This window comes from Natator depressus, chromosome 13 (assembly GCF_965152275.1).
Source record: "Natator depressus isolate rNatDep1 chromosome 13, rNatDep2.hap1, whole genome shotgun sequence".
NCBI classification, from domain to species: Eukaryota; Metazoa; Chordata; order Testudines; family Cheloniidae; genus Natator; species Natator depressus.
In genome coordinates, this window is record NC_134246.1 from 14,161,443 (window position 1) to 14,177,005 (window position 15,563).

Consider the following 15,563-nt stretch of genomic DNA (forward strand, 5'->3'; position numbering starts at 1 on the left):
TGTCTTTCCTTTGCAATAAATTCACTAAAGGTGGGGGTGAATGTGGTGTTTTGCTTTAATGTTTTAAAGAATTCATAGTAAAACTCAGGGGCTATGTTCTGTGTCTTTGCTTAACGCTGCCCTCGTTGTGTTGTTGCTGTTTTATTTCTGCAGCAATCACTGGTTTCCCCCTCTCCCCACCCTCTTCTATTTTCTTCACTGGTCTGATTATGAGAACTTAAACAAACATTCTTTATACACTGATCTCCAGTGAGATCTCATAGGCAACCCCCTTGTCTCCAGCTATTTCTGTCTGGTTATCCCATGTACACTGTAGCCATCCCCAGACTCTTCCATTTCACAGTGAGATAGAAAGAGGCAGAAGGGGGAATAGACATTAACACATGAAATGCGACCGGAGATAAAGTGAGGTAAAAAAGGGATCAAGCCTCTATAGTTTAGTGTCTGCCCTTCACACAAAGCCTCTGGATTGCACGTGACTCCCTCACTCACAGCTGCAGTTGCAGCCTCCGTGGCTCTTGCCCTGTAAGAGGGAGAGAGAGGAGAGATGAATGCACACACATACACGCACACTCTGAACTGCTTCACCTCTGCTCACTGTCTCCAGTGCCAGGCCCTGGCTTGAACTGCTGCCTCAGGGGTGGGATAGCATAGTGTATTATCACAAACTGCTTCACATCAGATTTTGCTATAGCAGCAGTATCAGAAACGGCTTCTTATCAGGGAATTTTCTACTCGTAGAAAAATCTGACACTGCAGGTGTTCAATTTTTAACTGCCCTGGCTTGTTCATAGGCATTTTGGTAGCAAATTATGAAGGAGGCGGAGGAAGGTCTCTGTGTCAGAATTTGCTAATCGTCTTTATTCATTGCTTTTTTAATTTTAGACATTTTAAATCTGAATTTAAAATTTGGACATAAATAAAATATATTTGACAACATATAAACATTTTAATATAGTGATTCAACTTTAAGTTTTGTTTGGTTGCATGTATATTAAAATATAAATGTTATAATTGTTATTAATGTGTATAATGTCAATATATTAATAAAATATGTGTCAACAAAATAATTATTAAAATATAAGACTGAGTTAGTCACATAAGTATTACATATAAATTCCTATACATAGCATTAATTGGAATATTTCAAGCAGATATACTCTTTCATTATTAAATGACTTTGAAAAGTAACCAATCAATTTAAAAACAATGACAGAGAAATAATTCAAAATATTATTGGAATAAACGCATACATTATTATATTTTTAAATTTTGCTAGAATTAATGCATGTGCTTTTATTTTTCTCTATACATATGATCTGTACCCAAATTATGACTATTAGCTGCATTTCAAATGTTAGTATTAATTACTAATTGTCATTATTAATACAAGCCTGATCATTATCCTGATTTTTCCATGATGTGCAGGCGTATACATTACTTTCTGGATACTGGACTGTGACCTTTATTCTTATGCTCTGAAAAGTTATTTTCTGTTTCCTAATCTCTACAATATGGTATGCATATACTTCATTTTTTTTCTCTTTCTCTCTTGACATCATCATCATCATCTGCCCTTCAGACAGTTGATATAGTTGCAATAGGCACAGCAGCTCTCCAAGCAAACAACAAAATAAATATGATTGAATCTGTTTTTTTTATAATGAGAAAAGTTATGGAAATAGAAATCCAACTTATTGGTGAGATGTGATATTTATTTCAAAAAATGAAATGTCATAGAATTCTTTTCATTTTGGACAGCATATGGAAAATCATAAAAGATACATCTCTCCAGTTGTCTTAAACTGTTCCTTTCATGCTGGTAATTATCATTACTGTAGCCCATTATTTTGAATGCTTTTTCAAACACTGCAGGGAACATAAAGCGATGAACTGCCATGAGGCCATATGCAGGTATGTCACACCTCCCTCAGCTGACTAGGACACCAAAACACCAAAGACAGCTATGGTAACCATGAACATGTTTAGGCTGGTGTATGTGTAAAATATTTCGCTGAATCGAGCCCCCTTAGGCAGCTCGGGGCAGACTCCAGATAGAGAAGATCTGCCTTCCCTGGGCAGTAGGCTACACTGTGCCTTTACTAGCCCAGCCCCCGGGGAGAGAGTGCTGAGACGCACCATCCATCCAGGAACACAAACCCCTCTGCCACCCATGCTCAACCAGAGCAGTTTGGTAACTTATCTGCCTCCCCACCCCAGGTTTCTCCCGCTCTTCCGGGCTTCTCTTTTCCTCTCTTCTCCCCCGCTCCTGCCTCTGACATTGTCTATCTAGCTGACTTTCTGCTTCCCCTTCCTTCACCTGTTTTACCATCCTCTGGAGGCGTTGGGGCCTCTGTCCCCTCCTCCCGCCCTTTCTAGCCGCAAGCGGGTTCTGGCAGAGTCAGGGCAGCGCCTTCAGCAGAGGTTGCTGCGCGCTCAGCACCGGCGCAGGGCGAGAGAGGCACGGTCTGACAATACACTCAGTGACCCGCAGTCAGCTGACCCCTCTAATGCACCGCCCGCCCCGCCGCCGGGTCCCGGGGCCACCGGAGTCCCGACCCCCCCCCGCCCCGCCCCACCCAGCGCTCCTATTGGTCCCAGATTAAAGTCCAACAGACATCCCCAAGTGCTATATATACACACCTCCGCCAGGCTATGGGAAACCACAGAGCGCGAGAGAGGGCAGCAGCATCTCTGGGAGAGTAGCTTGCAGCCAGCACCCCCTGCCACCTGAGAACCAGCGCCCCTCTGCCACCTGAGAGCCAGGGACCCTCTGCCACCTGAGAGCCAGGGACCCTCTGCCTCCTGCAGCCAGCACCCCCTGCCACCTGAGAGCCAGCGCCCCTCTGCCTCCTGAGAGCCAGGGACCCTCTGCCACCTGAGAGCCAGGGACCCTCTGCCACCTGAGAGCCAGCGCCCCCCTGCCACCTGAGAGCCAGGGACCCTCTGCCACCTGAGAGCCAGCGCCCCTCTGCCTCCTGAGAGCCAGGGACCCTGTGCCACCTGCAGCCAGCGCCCCTCTGCCTCCTGAGAGCCAGCGCCCCTCTGCCACCTGAGAGCCAGGGACCCTCTGCTTCCTGAGAGCCAGGGACCCTCTGCCTCCTGCAGCCAGCGCCCCTCTGCCACCTGAGAGCCAGGGACCCTCTGCTTCCTGAGAGCCAGGGACCCTCTGCCACCTGAGAGCCAGGGACCCTCTGCTTCCTGAGAGCCAGGGACCCTCTGCCACCTGAGAGCCAGGGACCCTCTGCTTCCTGAGAGCCAGGGACCCTCTGCCTTCTGAGAGCCAGGGGCCCTCTGCCTCCTGAGAACCAGGGACCCTCTGCCTCCTGCAGCCAGCGCCCCTCTGCCACCTGCAGCCAGCGCCCCTCGGCCACTTGCAGCCCCGCAAGGCCACCTGCCTCTCCCGGCCAGTTTCCTCCGACCAGCCCCTTTGCACCCACACCCCTAGTCATGAGCTCCCCCTTGAAGAGAGCCCCGCTGCTCAGGTCCTTCCTGACGCTGGGAGATGCCAGCGCGCAGCAGCAGCATCCTCAGCAACCCAGGCTGCCCACGTCCTCCGCCTGCGCCTTCCACCCTAAGGCGGAGGAGGTGGCGCCGAGCGTGCCGGCTCCTCACTGCAGGGGGCACCCCCTCTCCGCCCTGCCCGGCCCCACCAACTGGCCCCTGCTGGGCAGCCTGCCGGACGTCCTCTGGAAAGGGGGGCTCAAGAAGCAGCACGAGACGCTGGTAAGCATAACCATCAGCTGGGGCTGGAGGGGAGGCGGGGAGAGGGTTCCTGGGCTGGGCAGTGCTGGCTAACCCGCGCGCCGAGGGTCTGCCTTGCTCCAGATGTCCTTCGCCTGGGGCCAAGCATATGGGAGAGGGGAGGGGATGGGCTGTTCCCTGCCCTCACCTGGGACTCTCCGGCTGCTGTCTCCTCGCCCTAGGCTGATTACCACCGGAAATTTGGGAAGATTTTCCGCATGAAGCTGGGCGCCTTTGACTCCGTTCACATCGGAGCCCCCTGCTTGTTAGAAGCTCTGTACCGGAAAGAGAGCGCTCACCCCCAGAGGCTGGAGATCAAGCCCTGGAAAGCCTACCGGGACTACAGAGACGAGGGCTACGGGCTGCTGATCCTGTAAGTGGAGCTGGGGCTCGGAGCATCTCGGAGCGGGGGTGGGGGGCAGGGAAGATCACCTGAGCCACAGCCCAGTGAAATCCGTGAGCGGGATGTGAGAAATAACTTGCTGCACTGTTTGAGCCCGTAACCTCCCTGCTTCACTGCAAAGATGAAGACAGAGACCGTGCGGATCTCGGTGAAATCAAGGATACAAAGCCGCACCGCTGATAACGCTGCCAGGCATGCTGTGTAAATAGAGCAAGGTGCCAGCAATGATGTCAAAGCCCCATTTCAGAGGCTGGAACATGGATCTTGTTTGCAATGGCTCTGCCTTGCTCAGGGCACGTCCCTATCCCGGCAAAAGGAGATTTCCAGCCTGCTTACACTGCAGTGATGCTATAAACCTCCCACTATCATTAAACGTGTAATATTTAGTTTCCATTCAGACTAGCTATGCTTTAGCTTCTCTTTGCATCATTACCCATTGGAAGCTATTTCCTCTGAAGTGATGACATGATCATTAACCAGAGATAATTGTACTTAGTACACATTTTATCTGTTTCTTATTCTTTCCCCCCTACTTTTTAATGGAATGGAGTATTGATACCTTAATGCTGTTAGCAAATATGCTTCCAATTTGCAATCGTTTGATTAAGCCTGCAGCATGTTTTGTTGGACAGCTTTGCTTTGTTTTTAACTTTGCTCTTTTTTGCTGTTATTTAATCTAGAGAAGGAAAAGACTGGCAGAGAGTCAGAAGTGCCTTTCAAAAGAAGTTAATGAAGCCCACAGAAATCGTGAAACTGGATGCCACAGTCAATGAGGTACTTCATGCTGAAGGATGTGTGAACTGTCTTTTCCTCTTCAGTTTAATCATTTTGTATGCAACTAACTCTTACAACATTAGGTAGTACACTTTTTAATATCACTCAGGATAAAACTGTACACAAAGACTATGCAAGAGTCTGATCCCAAAGCGGGACAAACTGAGAAGCTGATGGCTAAGGCCCTGGTCAACATCTTGATACCATAAGAAGCATAGAGAATTACTGTGGCACTTTGCAGTAGTCTTCCCTTAAACGTGTTGCTTTAACTACTCTGTGCTTTGGTCATCTATTCTGATACAAATCCACCAGAGTTTACAATTGTAACTCCCCTCTATAGAATAATCTTTTTAAAATATTTATCCACTGCTTTGAGATTCTCTCTGTTGAACTTGAAGAGTACTAGATAAGCAGTTCAAACACTCTGCTTAGGATCAAGAAACTAAACTTGTCTCCAAATCTTTTTTTCCCATCATTTAGGTCCTGGTGGATTTCATGCATAGAATAGATGATCTTTGTAACCACAATGGTGAAATTGAAAACATATATTCAGAATTCAACAAATGGTCCTTTGAAAGTAAGTTTTCTTCTTTATAATTGAAAATTACATTCATATTAACACCTGTTAGGACATTTAAATTTGGACCAAATGTTAGCGACTATACTATAAGCAACAATCCTGTGCTAGTCCCACAGGGTTGGATTAGATATGTCTAAAAGGTCTCCTCCATCTCTAACTTCTGATTTTATGATGTTTGCTAACAATGGCAAAAAATTAGATTTTTCATAGTAAAGCTCTGATGGAAAAAAAAATACATATGCATCTTTAATAGGACATTCAAAATCCCCTTAGATGTGCATTAGGGAATCCCAATAGCTCATTTGGCAAATAAGGTGATTGTGACATGCACAGTAAGGGATGCCACTTAAAGGGCAAGCCTTCACTGGAAAGAGCTCCAGTTCCCATGGGTGTCATGACTAAATTTCCCTGCTGCAATATTGGAACCACACTGAGTCTGAACCAGCCTGTACAGAGGGAATCTTGAACTACCCTGAAGTACCTAGGCTTTTGTTTGTGCCTAAGAATGTATCTTAGAACTAAGAATATTTTTCAGAAGGGTAATTGAGTAAGTGGTGGATACTAGTCTAGATGCTCTTGTGTAACTATATATATATATATATATATTAAATGACAGGTATCTGCTTGGTATTGTATGGGAAGAGGTTTGGACTCCTGCAGCAGGATGTGGGAGAAGAAGGCCTGAACTTCATCAAGGCTGTAAAAACGGTATGGAGAAGGCTTAGGCCCAGATCCTCAAAGGCAATGAGGCACCTAACTCCTGTTGAAATCAATGGGCATCAGGTGTCTAAATGGCTTTGAGGAGCTGTACCTTAGTCCTTGAGCACGTTGCTCATCATCTGCTCTATCTACAAACACAGTTCCTGAAACAGAGTACTGTCGGGTTTTTTTTTTTAAAATCAGTGAAGTGAATTAGTGAGTTTTATTTTGTTGCTTCACTACCTAATTTCCAGGGCACATAAGAAAACAAACACAAATTCCAGGCACATTTTTTCAAACCCTGCCTATACGCTTACAACTTTGCACTGGCAAAGCCACATATTTGCATGTCCAAAGCAGATAACTGGATATCTAATTGCCAAATTTGCCTTTCGACTAAACTGTACCTAAAAAAGGTATAAAATAATAAACCAACCCTAGAAACATGTTTGGACTACTGATTAAATCTTTTCTCTATAGAATAGGCACATATGATGTAACATCATTACCTTAGTTGGGGAGTCCCGCCTATGTGAGATTGTTAAAATTGCTCATTTGCATGTGCAGATATAGGGGATTTTGTGCATAACAGGTGCATGCTTACTTGCTGTGGTCCTAGTTCAAATGTGAATCCTTTCTGTCCAAGATAGACACCCCATCAGAACCACAATTCTGAGTTACAGTGAGAATTTTTTTTCTTTTTGTTAATCCACTTTTTTTCACAAAGCATAATTGGTTGGTGATAACTCAGAGAGAACAAAGGTGTGTTTTTTTCCTTCTTCATTACAGATGATGGGTACTTTTGGGATGATGATGGTGACCCCAGTTGAACTTCATAAAAGTCTGAACACAAAAGTCTGGCAAGCTCATACCAACGCATGGGACAATATCTTCAAAACAGGTAATTTTTAAATACAAATCCCACATGTTTATGAATGCTGGGAATTCCTACTAGGAATTCACCCACTTATAATTGTTACTGCATCGCAAAGCTACTGATTGCTGACCGTCTCACAAAGTGCAACAGAAGACACTTTTGCTTCTTACTCCGAACCTCTTCTACTCAGAATGTGGGAGCACTGTTTACACACTCCCACCAAGTTTACTTGACTCTGACTTAGTTATGACTAACAGTTTGCTTTGTCTGTAAACACATGATGCATAGGGAAAACCCATCAGTTTGGGAAAGGCCCAACAGTATAATTAGTGGTCCCACGTTAGTCTCTAAAGAAAGGTAAATAGACTGAAAGCAGGATATTGTATAAAACTCAGTACATTTGAGAGAGGTAGGCAGCAGAGTGTACTATATTCTTAACACTGTTCTTGAGAGACAAGGAGTTAGCATGCTACAGAGAGATGTATGTTAAGAGTTAAAGAATTATGTTGGAGCTGAAATTCAATAACCTTATAAATGCAGGTTCTGAGACCCCCCCAAAGTGACAGAGCACTGTATGGTTCTTTTGAACAGCTGTTCCTGTTGGTTTTGGTTCTATGGGCCTTTGAAATTAACAAAAGTTATTGCATCCTCAGATATTAAGATGGGGTTTTCCCCCTTTCAGCAGCCTGTGAATATTCAAGTTAAAAATTAAGCAAGGTTTTGTAGCTCAGATTATTGTAACACTGACCGGAATATTTATTCCCACAATTATACAGTGATTCATATTTAAGGTTCATATCTGTTGTATGATAGAGGAAAATATACACCCCTTCACCATGTCCAGTTTGGTGCATGCTCATTTCATTGCTTTTTAATCTGTGCGTTTTAAAGAAACACACTATAAAAACTTGTTTCATTCATAAGGGGCAACTTCTGACATCCTGGCTTGTGTTGAATAATGTCTTTCTCATAACTAGTCCCAATGAGGCTACTCATGGAACAAAAGTTCTACTCACTGTGAATAAGGATGGCAAAAACTGGCACACTATGTTCAAAGAAAAATGACTTTATCAGTTTGGGATCTGGTATTTACCGTCACAGGATAAACACATTGCAAAGTTTCCAGTAAAAAACAAAACAAAACAAAAAAACACCTAGGATATTTTTATGCTAAAATGCCCAACTCTCGTCGACTTCCAAATCCCATTGTCCACTTTGAAAACCAAAGCCAATTAACTTTATCCTCAAGTTAGCTACAACCCATGTATCCATAGCTGAATGTGTAGCTTACATCAAGGTCATTGATTTCTTTCATAGGTCTACAAGGCAGAATGCCTTCTAATATTCAGGTTTCAGAGTAACAGCCATGTTAGTCTGTATTCGCAAAAAGAAAAGGAGTACTTGTGGCACCTTAGAGACTAACCAATTTATTTGAGCATAAGCTTTCGTGAGTTACAGCTCACTTCATCGGATGTAGCTCACGAAAGCTTATGCTCAAATAAATTGGTTAGTTTCTAAGGTGCCACAAGTACTCCTTTTCTTTTTTCTAATATTCAGTAGTTTCTTCTGGCCATCCCTGATTTTATAATGGAGGGGGTGTGGTCGTTTCAATGCGGGAAGGGATGCTCACACAAAAAGGGCAATATTAGTTTGGTGGTGGTGGTGATGGTTCAATAAACATTGTCTCCTGTCTCATGATCACTGGTGTAAATATGTTTTTCCTTTAAGTTTTGATGAATTTTTAGTAACTTTCTGATCACTCCCTCCCCTTCTATCCCCAGCCAAGTGTTCAATTGACAGCAGACTGGAGAAATATTCTGCCAATCCCAGTGAAGATTTCCTGTGCGACATTTACTTTGGGAGTCAACTCTCCAAGAAGGAACTGTATGCTGCTATCACAGAGTTCCAGATTGCAGGAGTTGAAACGGTAAAACTGGTTTGTTTTCAGCAAGTTTTTTTGTTTTGTTGTAATGCTGGCATTGTTGATAGCTATCACATTCCGGACTGAGGGCCATTCTGTACATTCAGTGCACATCAAGATTACACACATGGAGCTGTGAATGTTTGTTGTTAGTATCATTTTTAATATGGGCATCCTCACAATCACTGAAGTTAGTATCATAGCAGTTACCTAATTTTCCAGGTCAATCAAACCTTTCTGCCAGTAAGGGCAGGATATCAAATATCTAACAGTGAACTAATGCTGCATAGTCACTTAAACTGAGTTGCAAGTATGCATGCGCAATATTACCTAAAAGAACGACATGATGATATTTTTTACATTCTCCTTTCCCCAGTTCTTGTTCTCTTTTAGAGAACAATGGGCAGAAGGATCACATTATCTTAGGCTTAGGCAAGACTGAAGAGTTTTCCAGTGTAAGGCAGAAGGTTGGCCATACTATGCACATAATATGGATAGTCATGTTGCTTGATGTTCTGGTGTCTTAGTCATCAGTGTTCTCTTCTGGTCATGTTTCAGACTGCCAATAGTCTACTGTGGGCTCTGTATAACATTTCACGCAATCCACACATTCAACAGAAGCTTTTCCAGGAAATACAGAGTGCAGTGTCTGCTAATGAGAGTCCAAATGCTGAGGACCTGAAGAAAATGCCTTACCTAAAAGCATGTCTGAAAGAATCTATGAGGTAGAACTCTTTAGATAATTTCTGAGTAAAGCAAAATGGGCTCTGTTTGATCACAATGGCCATCTAATATGCCATAATGGCGAAAGGTATTCTAGTGGGTATAATAACTTCAAAACGATCACTTAGGTGTTCAGAGTAAAATATTGCCCATACCTATGAGGAGACAAAATCATGGTAGATTAATTCAATTTATGTATTTTACTGTAGGATAACACCATCTGTGCCATTTACCACTCGCACTCTTGACAAAGAAACAATGCTTGGGGACTATGTGTTACCTGAAGGGGTGAGTAGAATTTGTTACTGTAGGTAGCGTAAAATAAGTATTTTACAATATAATTATCGATACAGGGTAACCACTCCAGTCTGCAAACGACTCTTTGTCATTTGCTGGTTACAGACAAGTTCCCATTGCTGAAGGTGGTGATAAGCTTTTATGAAGCATTCAGAGAGCATAGTCATGAGCAAATACCTAAAAAGATGAAGGAACAGAATGCTGACTTAATGATAAAATATTAAGATTTCCCAGAAACTGAAAACCACTGAAATGTAGGATAAAATTAGATTAATGAAATTAATGCCTGAAATTATAAAGGGGATAATCTCAGACATTCATTTTTCATTCTTCTCAGTCTGCCCCTCCCCACATTCTGCTATACCTTATTTTTCATCTTAAATTTGGTAGTTCTCAATAGGCTAAAAAGCTAGCATGGAAGAAGTACAATAATTCTCTATCTAATCTCCTCTCTTAAAATCTGTCCTGATGCAACTTCACTGGCTTCAGTGGAGTTGCACCTGCTTACACTGGAACTAAAGTTAGGTCATATTTCCAAAGAATTTTAGTGTTGATTCCAAGACATTCTTCATATTTTCTGTTATTTCATATCTGCTGGGTGGCAGTGTCTGTCTGCTCTTTGAAGATTGTTTCATCCACCCAGAAGAGTCCTACAGTACATTACTTTTCTGAGAAAATAACTTTTGCTTCACTTTTTTTAAACAGCTTTTTCCATTAATACAAAATGACTCACTCAGTTATTCCAAACCTGTTCTTAACGGAACTTTTTCCTACTACTTTTGTTTCCAGACAGTGTTGATGTTAAACAGTCATGCCTTGGGATCCAATGAAGAGTACTTTAGAGACTGGACTACATTTAAACCGGAGCGTTGGCTTGAGAAGAATATAATAAATCCTTTTGCTCATATTCCTTTTGGCATTGGGAGGAGGATGTGCGTTGGGCGTCGCTTAGCTGAACTACAACTTCATTTAGCCCTTTGCTGGGTAAATATTACATCACAACATTCTTTAAACAAGTAACTGGTCTGATTATATGATTAAAAAATTAGGCTAGTGAGCCAAAATCATGCTTGGCATTCTGTAACTCATGTTTTTGTCTTTACAGCTTGTTCGCAAATATCAGATTGTTGCAACTGACAATAAGGCAGTAGAAACTCTGCATTCAGGAATACTAATCCCCAGCCGAGAACTTCCCATTGCATTTAGAAGACGATGAGGTAAAGTGGATAAGTGCCTTTGGGACACAGTAGACTCTGCTCTATGTAGTTGTATGCACTACTAAATTCAGTGCGGCTGTTCAGGCATAACAGAGCAGATTTTGACCTGTACAATCTAACATCATTGCATGAAGAATCATATTTCTTAGAGGTCATTATGCTTCATTGCCTTTAAATACCTCTTGTAAGCGACAAAAGAAGCTAGGAATTGCATAATAGATTGATATAGCTTTCCAGCCTTTGACTGTATTAAGTACAATGGGCAATACCCCCCCAGGTAAACATTCATTAGCTGGAATCCAATAGATGTTTTTCTTCTGCATTTCAAGAAGGCATTATCCTGAAAATAACATTAGATTTTTCCAATGTACTAAATCAGAGTGTTGGTCCATCTAGTTTCACCAATAACAAACAATTGATCCTGACAATAAAGGCAAAACACACCAAGACAAGCAATAGAACTGCTTGATCTTCACTTGCAGAGCACTTGAATTATTAAAAAAGGTGGGCCAGTCCAGGAGGCTGGATTCAAATTAGAGTTTCAGATTCAAGGTCAAATAAGGCTACGCTTTGATTTTGACAATGCCAAAGTATCATTAGTTTATGTGAGACTTCAGCTCCAAATAGCCAAGATACTATAAAATCAGCTGTACACAGTCCTGATTTAGCTTGTACTAAAGCCAAATGTAAACTGGAAAATTCGGTTTCTTGTTGATTTAGATCTGAGCCAGAACCAAGTGCTCAAAATAGGGTTTAAATGGAACTTAAGTGGCATATAGGCTGTTTACTATAGGCTGTCTACAGAGCAAGAGCAAAATTCACCCTATGTGAATTAAGTAGAGATATTGACCATATTCTAAGATGTGCTTAACATATAGTTAGATTGTACAGAACTGTTCATTATATGAATGGACTCTCTGTTTATCCAGATTGTCTTCTGTGGACTAAGGACCATGCTATTGCTGCCTTTTCTGGTGACAGCACATGTGAATCTGGAATGCCAAAGCCAATAGGCACTAACCACTGGGGAAATCTCCATGGACATGCCTTCAGCAATGCACTGATGAGAAGGACAGAAATACAGAGTCAATAAAAGCTCATGTAGTCCTTACACTGTATGACAATGTGTCAGTTAGCAGGTTTTTTGAAATGCATTTCACAATCCTAAAATGAAAGAACAAAAATATTGTGAATCTTTGCTTCTGTGGGCCCATAGACCAGCAAAGTTGAGGGAAATTCATTGTTTGAGAGTTTTATAGTGGACTGTGGAACTCAATATTGGGCGCCAGTCAGTACTGAGTGAAGGGTGTTACCAGCTGGAAGTTGTTCAGTGTTTGAGAAAGGAATTAGGCTCAATCCTGTGTGTGTCACAAAGGGTACCTGGGAATAATCAGGCATGAGTGAGATGGTCCTGCTAGGTTGGGGGTGAGATGGGACAGTGTGAAGAAATCTTGCCTTAGTCTTTCCCAGGCTGTTCCAGTTTTGTGGATTCAGTTGAGGATTTCCATCTGCAGGGCTGTCAATTTGTGACCTTTTAACAAAAGAACTAAAGAGGAAAATAATAGAAGTACATTTCCCCCTTAAAGGATTTTCCTCTTATAAAGCATAGAATAAGATCAAAGCCATTTAGATGGACTTGTCCATGTATTTGAACCCTGCTTCTCTGTGATGCCTACACAAGGGGTCCTCAACCTTAATTGCACTGCACCCACCTTCTGACAACAAAAATTACTACATGACCCCAGGAGCGGGGACCAAAGCCCAAGCCCCACCACCCGGGCGGGAGGGCCTGTAATCTGATCTCCATCACCCAGGGCTGAAGCCAAAGCCTGAGCCCCACCACGCACGGCTGAAGCCCTTGGGCTTCGGCTTTGGCCTGGGCAGTTGGGCTCTGGCTTTTGGTTCAGCCCTGGGCCCCAGCAAGTCTAACATCAGTCCTGGTGACCCCATTAAAATGGGGTCCTGAACCACTTTGGGGTCCCAACCCACAGTTTGAGAACCTCTGCCCTACACAATACTTGAAAATGGCTAGGCAGCTAATGTGCTGTGACTGCTGCTTATTACACTAGTCATAATCTCTCACGGTTTCTTATGCTTCTGTTCCCTCACCTGCCCCCATCCCTTCTAATTTGTGTCTCTTTACATCCTTAGATTGTACGCTCTCTGAGCCTGTGACTGTCTTTTTGTTGTATGTGTAAGCAGTACAAAGTACTTAACTAGGGCCTTGAGGAGTTACTGCAATACAAATTAAGATCTTAACAGGGGCAGCATTTTGTCAGATGAGCAATATAGAATACATGTATTTTTCAGATCTTAAAGCACCACAAACAATAAAGAACCTAAATATTTCAAAGGGGGTTGTTTATTGTGGAGATCATAGTTTGTAAAACTACACATGGATTTCAATATCTGTACCAATGGATCTGAAGTGGTAATTGCCCTGCATGTGATGCAACACCTAGTAACTATCATGGCTCACTAGCATATTTCCCCTTATGTCGTTAAGGTGTACCTCATTTCTAATACAGAGTTCGTATATTATATAAATTGCTTTCATTTAAAAAAGGAAGCCTATTTTGTAATTTGTATACTTTGAAAAGATGTAAAGTCTTCATATCTGTTTGCCTCCTAGAAAGGCTTGTTTCCCTTTCTTTAGGAGCTGGTTATGTTCATATTTCAAAGAACTGTATTATAGTGTATAAAGAAACTTGTGAACATCCTGCTCTTCCCATGCAATTTTGTAATAAAATAGTGTTTTTTTTCCAGAAATAAAAACAGTCTTCCATTCTTATTAAACACTTGTATTAATATAATAAATATGGTGATTCTTTCATTGTATTTTTATATAAAACAGTTTCTCTAGCTTAGTGAATAATTACTTTCCCCCACTCCGGAAATCACTAATATCAGTGGTGGGGTCCTATTTATCCCCACAGAATATGACAAAATCTGATTACACTGTATCACACACAGAGCTCTGGTAGAGCTTCCTTTGGCTTCACACTCAGCAGGCTGTTGCGTTTGAGGCCCACCTCACTGGGCATTCTGTGCTTTAAGCTTTCTGAGTCTGAAAAATCCAAGGTCTGCCTCTGTCAGGAGTATCGAGGCACACGCCTGGGGTGCGGATCCTCTGTCTACCATTCTCTTCTGAGAGCTGAGACACACACATGCCAAGGCCCTGAGACTAGTTCTGCCCCCTCACACTTCCCTTTAGCTTAAGCATATCCTCCTCCAGAAAGCCAACTGTGTGGTTACTCTGGGTTAACAGTTCACCTCTTCAGGGGTATGTGATAGCAAAACAAACAGACACATGACCTTTGCACAGGATTCTAAAACAAATTACTTTTTACTTAGATAGCACAAGACAGACAAAATAATAAACAGACCAATATGCATTATCCTGCCTCAGTTTCTTCACCACTCTGGAGAGTTCTTTGGTCTTAGGACAGAGACTTCTGAGGTGGCCAGGATTCTTCTCCTGCAGTGCATAACTTCTCTTCAGAATTATGGAGTCTCTCTCTCTCCCTCCCTGGTCCCTCAGTTAAATCAGACACCCTTGATACTAACACATATTCATCTCTTCCTCTCTCCAGCCCAAAGCTTTCTGAGAATCTCAAGTTCATGTCCCACCACTGACAGCTGGATCATTTATTCTTCTTCTGGGGAATTTCCATTCATCACTTCCCCTTCATTGCAGAGAAGTTGTAGGAACTAGTCTGATAATTGTGATATAACCAAAGTGATATATGCCATCATGTGCCAGCAATGCCTCTCTGCCATGTACATTGGTCAAACTGGACAGTCTCTACGTAAAAGAATAAATGGACACAAATCAGACGTCAAGAATTATAACATTCAAAAACCAGTTGGAGAACACTTCAATCTCTCTGGTCACTCCATTACAGACCTAAAAGTGGCAATACTTCAACAAAAAAACTTCAAAAACAGACTCCAACAAGAGACTGCTGAATTGGAATTAATTTGCAAACTGGATACAATTAACTTAGGCTTGAATAGAGACTGGGAGTGGATGGGTCATTACACAAAGTAAAACTATTTCCCCATGTTTATTCCCCCCCTCTACCCCCCACTGTTCCTCAGACGTTCTTGTCAACTGCTGGAAATGGCCCACCTTGATTATCACTACAAAAGGTTTTTTCCCCCTTGCTCTCCTGCTGGTAATAGCTCACCTTAAGTGATCACTCTTGTTACAGTGTGTATGATAACACCCATTGTTTCATGTTCTCTATGTATATAAATCTCCCCACTGTATTTTCCATTGAATGCATCCGATGAAGTGAGCTGTAGCTCACGAAAGCTTATGCTCA

At 42.5% G+C, this 15,563-nt stretch overlaps 1 protein-coding gene and 1 long non-coding RNA gene across 3 annotated transcripts; one reads left to right on the forward strand and one right to left on the reverse strand.

The window, feature by feature from the left end:
- Positions 1-1,327: 1,327 nt before the first annotated feature.
- On the reverse strand, positions 1,328-2,464 carry LOC141997049 (uncharacterized). Its single transcript, XR_012641683.1, has 3 exons — positions 2,321-2,464; positions 1,786-1,869; positions 1,328-1,649 (listed from the first exon to the last, which is right to left on the reverse strand). It is a non-coding gene; the product is annotated as an uncharacterized LOC141997049 (long non-coding RNA).
- Positions 2,465-3,075: 611 nt separating this feature from the next.
- On the forward strand, positions 3,076-15,304 carry CYP24A1 (cytochrome P450 family 24 subfamily A member 1). 2 transcript variants are annotated; one of them, XM_074969909.1, is made up of 13 exons: positions 3,076-3,126; positions 3,351-3,726; positions 3,927-4,117; positions 4,828-4,921; positions 5,402-5,498; positions 6,118-6,209; positions 6,990-7,101; positions 8,859-9,004; positions 9,557-9,723; positions 9,931-10,009; positions 10,808-11,002; positions 11,124-11,235; positions 12,165-13,994. In XM_074969909.1, the coding sequence occupies exons 2-12, from the start codon at positions 3,451-3,453 to the stop codon at positions 11,232-11,234; spliced, it is 1,560 nt and encodes a 519-aa protein (XP_074826010.1). In that variant the 5' UTR covers positions 3,076-3,126; positions 3,351-3,450; the 3' UTR covers position 11,235; positions 12,165-13,994. The 2 variants fall into 2 exon arrangements, with proteins under 2 accessions (XP_074826010.1, XP_074826009.1); XM_074969908.1 differs by lacking the exons at positions 3,076-3,126; positions 12,165-13,994 and adding an exon at positions 14,829-15,304 and having other exon boundaries at positions 3,134-3,726.
- The last annotated feature ends 259 nt before the right edge of the window (positions 15,305-15,563 follow it).

Coding starts and splice junctions, on each gene's coding strand:
- CYP24A1 (XM_074969909.1), top strand. CDS start 3,451: ATGAGCTCCCCCTTGAAGAGAGCCCCGCTGCTCAGGTCCTTCCTGACG. Junction 5,499..6,117: donor CAACAAATGGTCCTTTGAAA/GTAAGTTTTCTT, acceptor ATTAAATGACAG/GTATCTGCTTGGTATTGTAT. Junction 6,210..6,989: donor TCATCAAGGCTGTAAAAACG/GTATGGAGAAGG, acceptor TCTTCATTACAG/ATGATGGGTACTTTTGGGAT.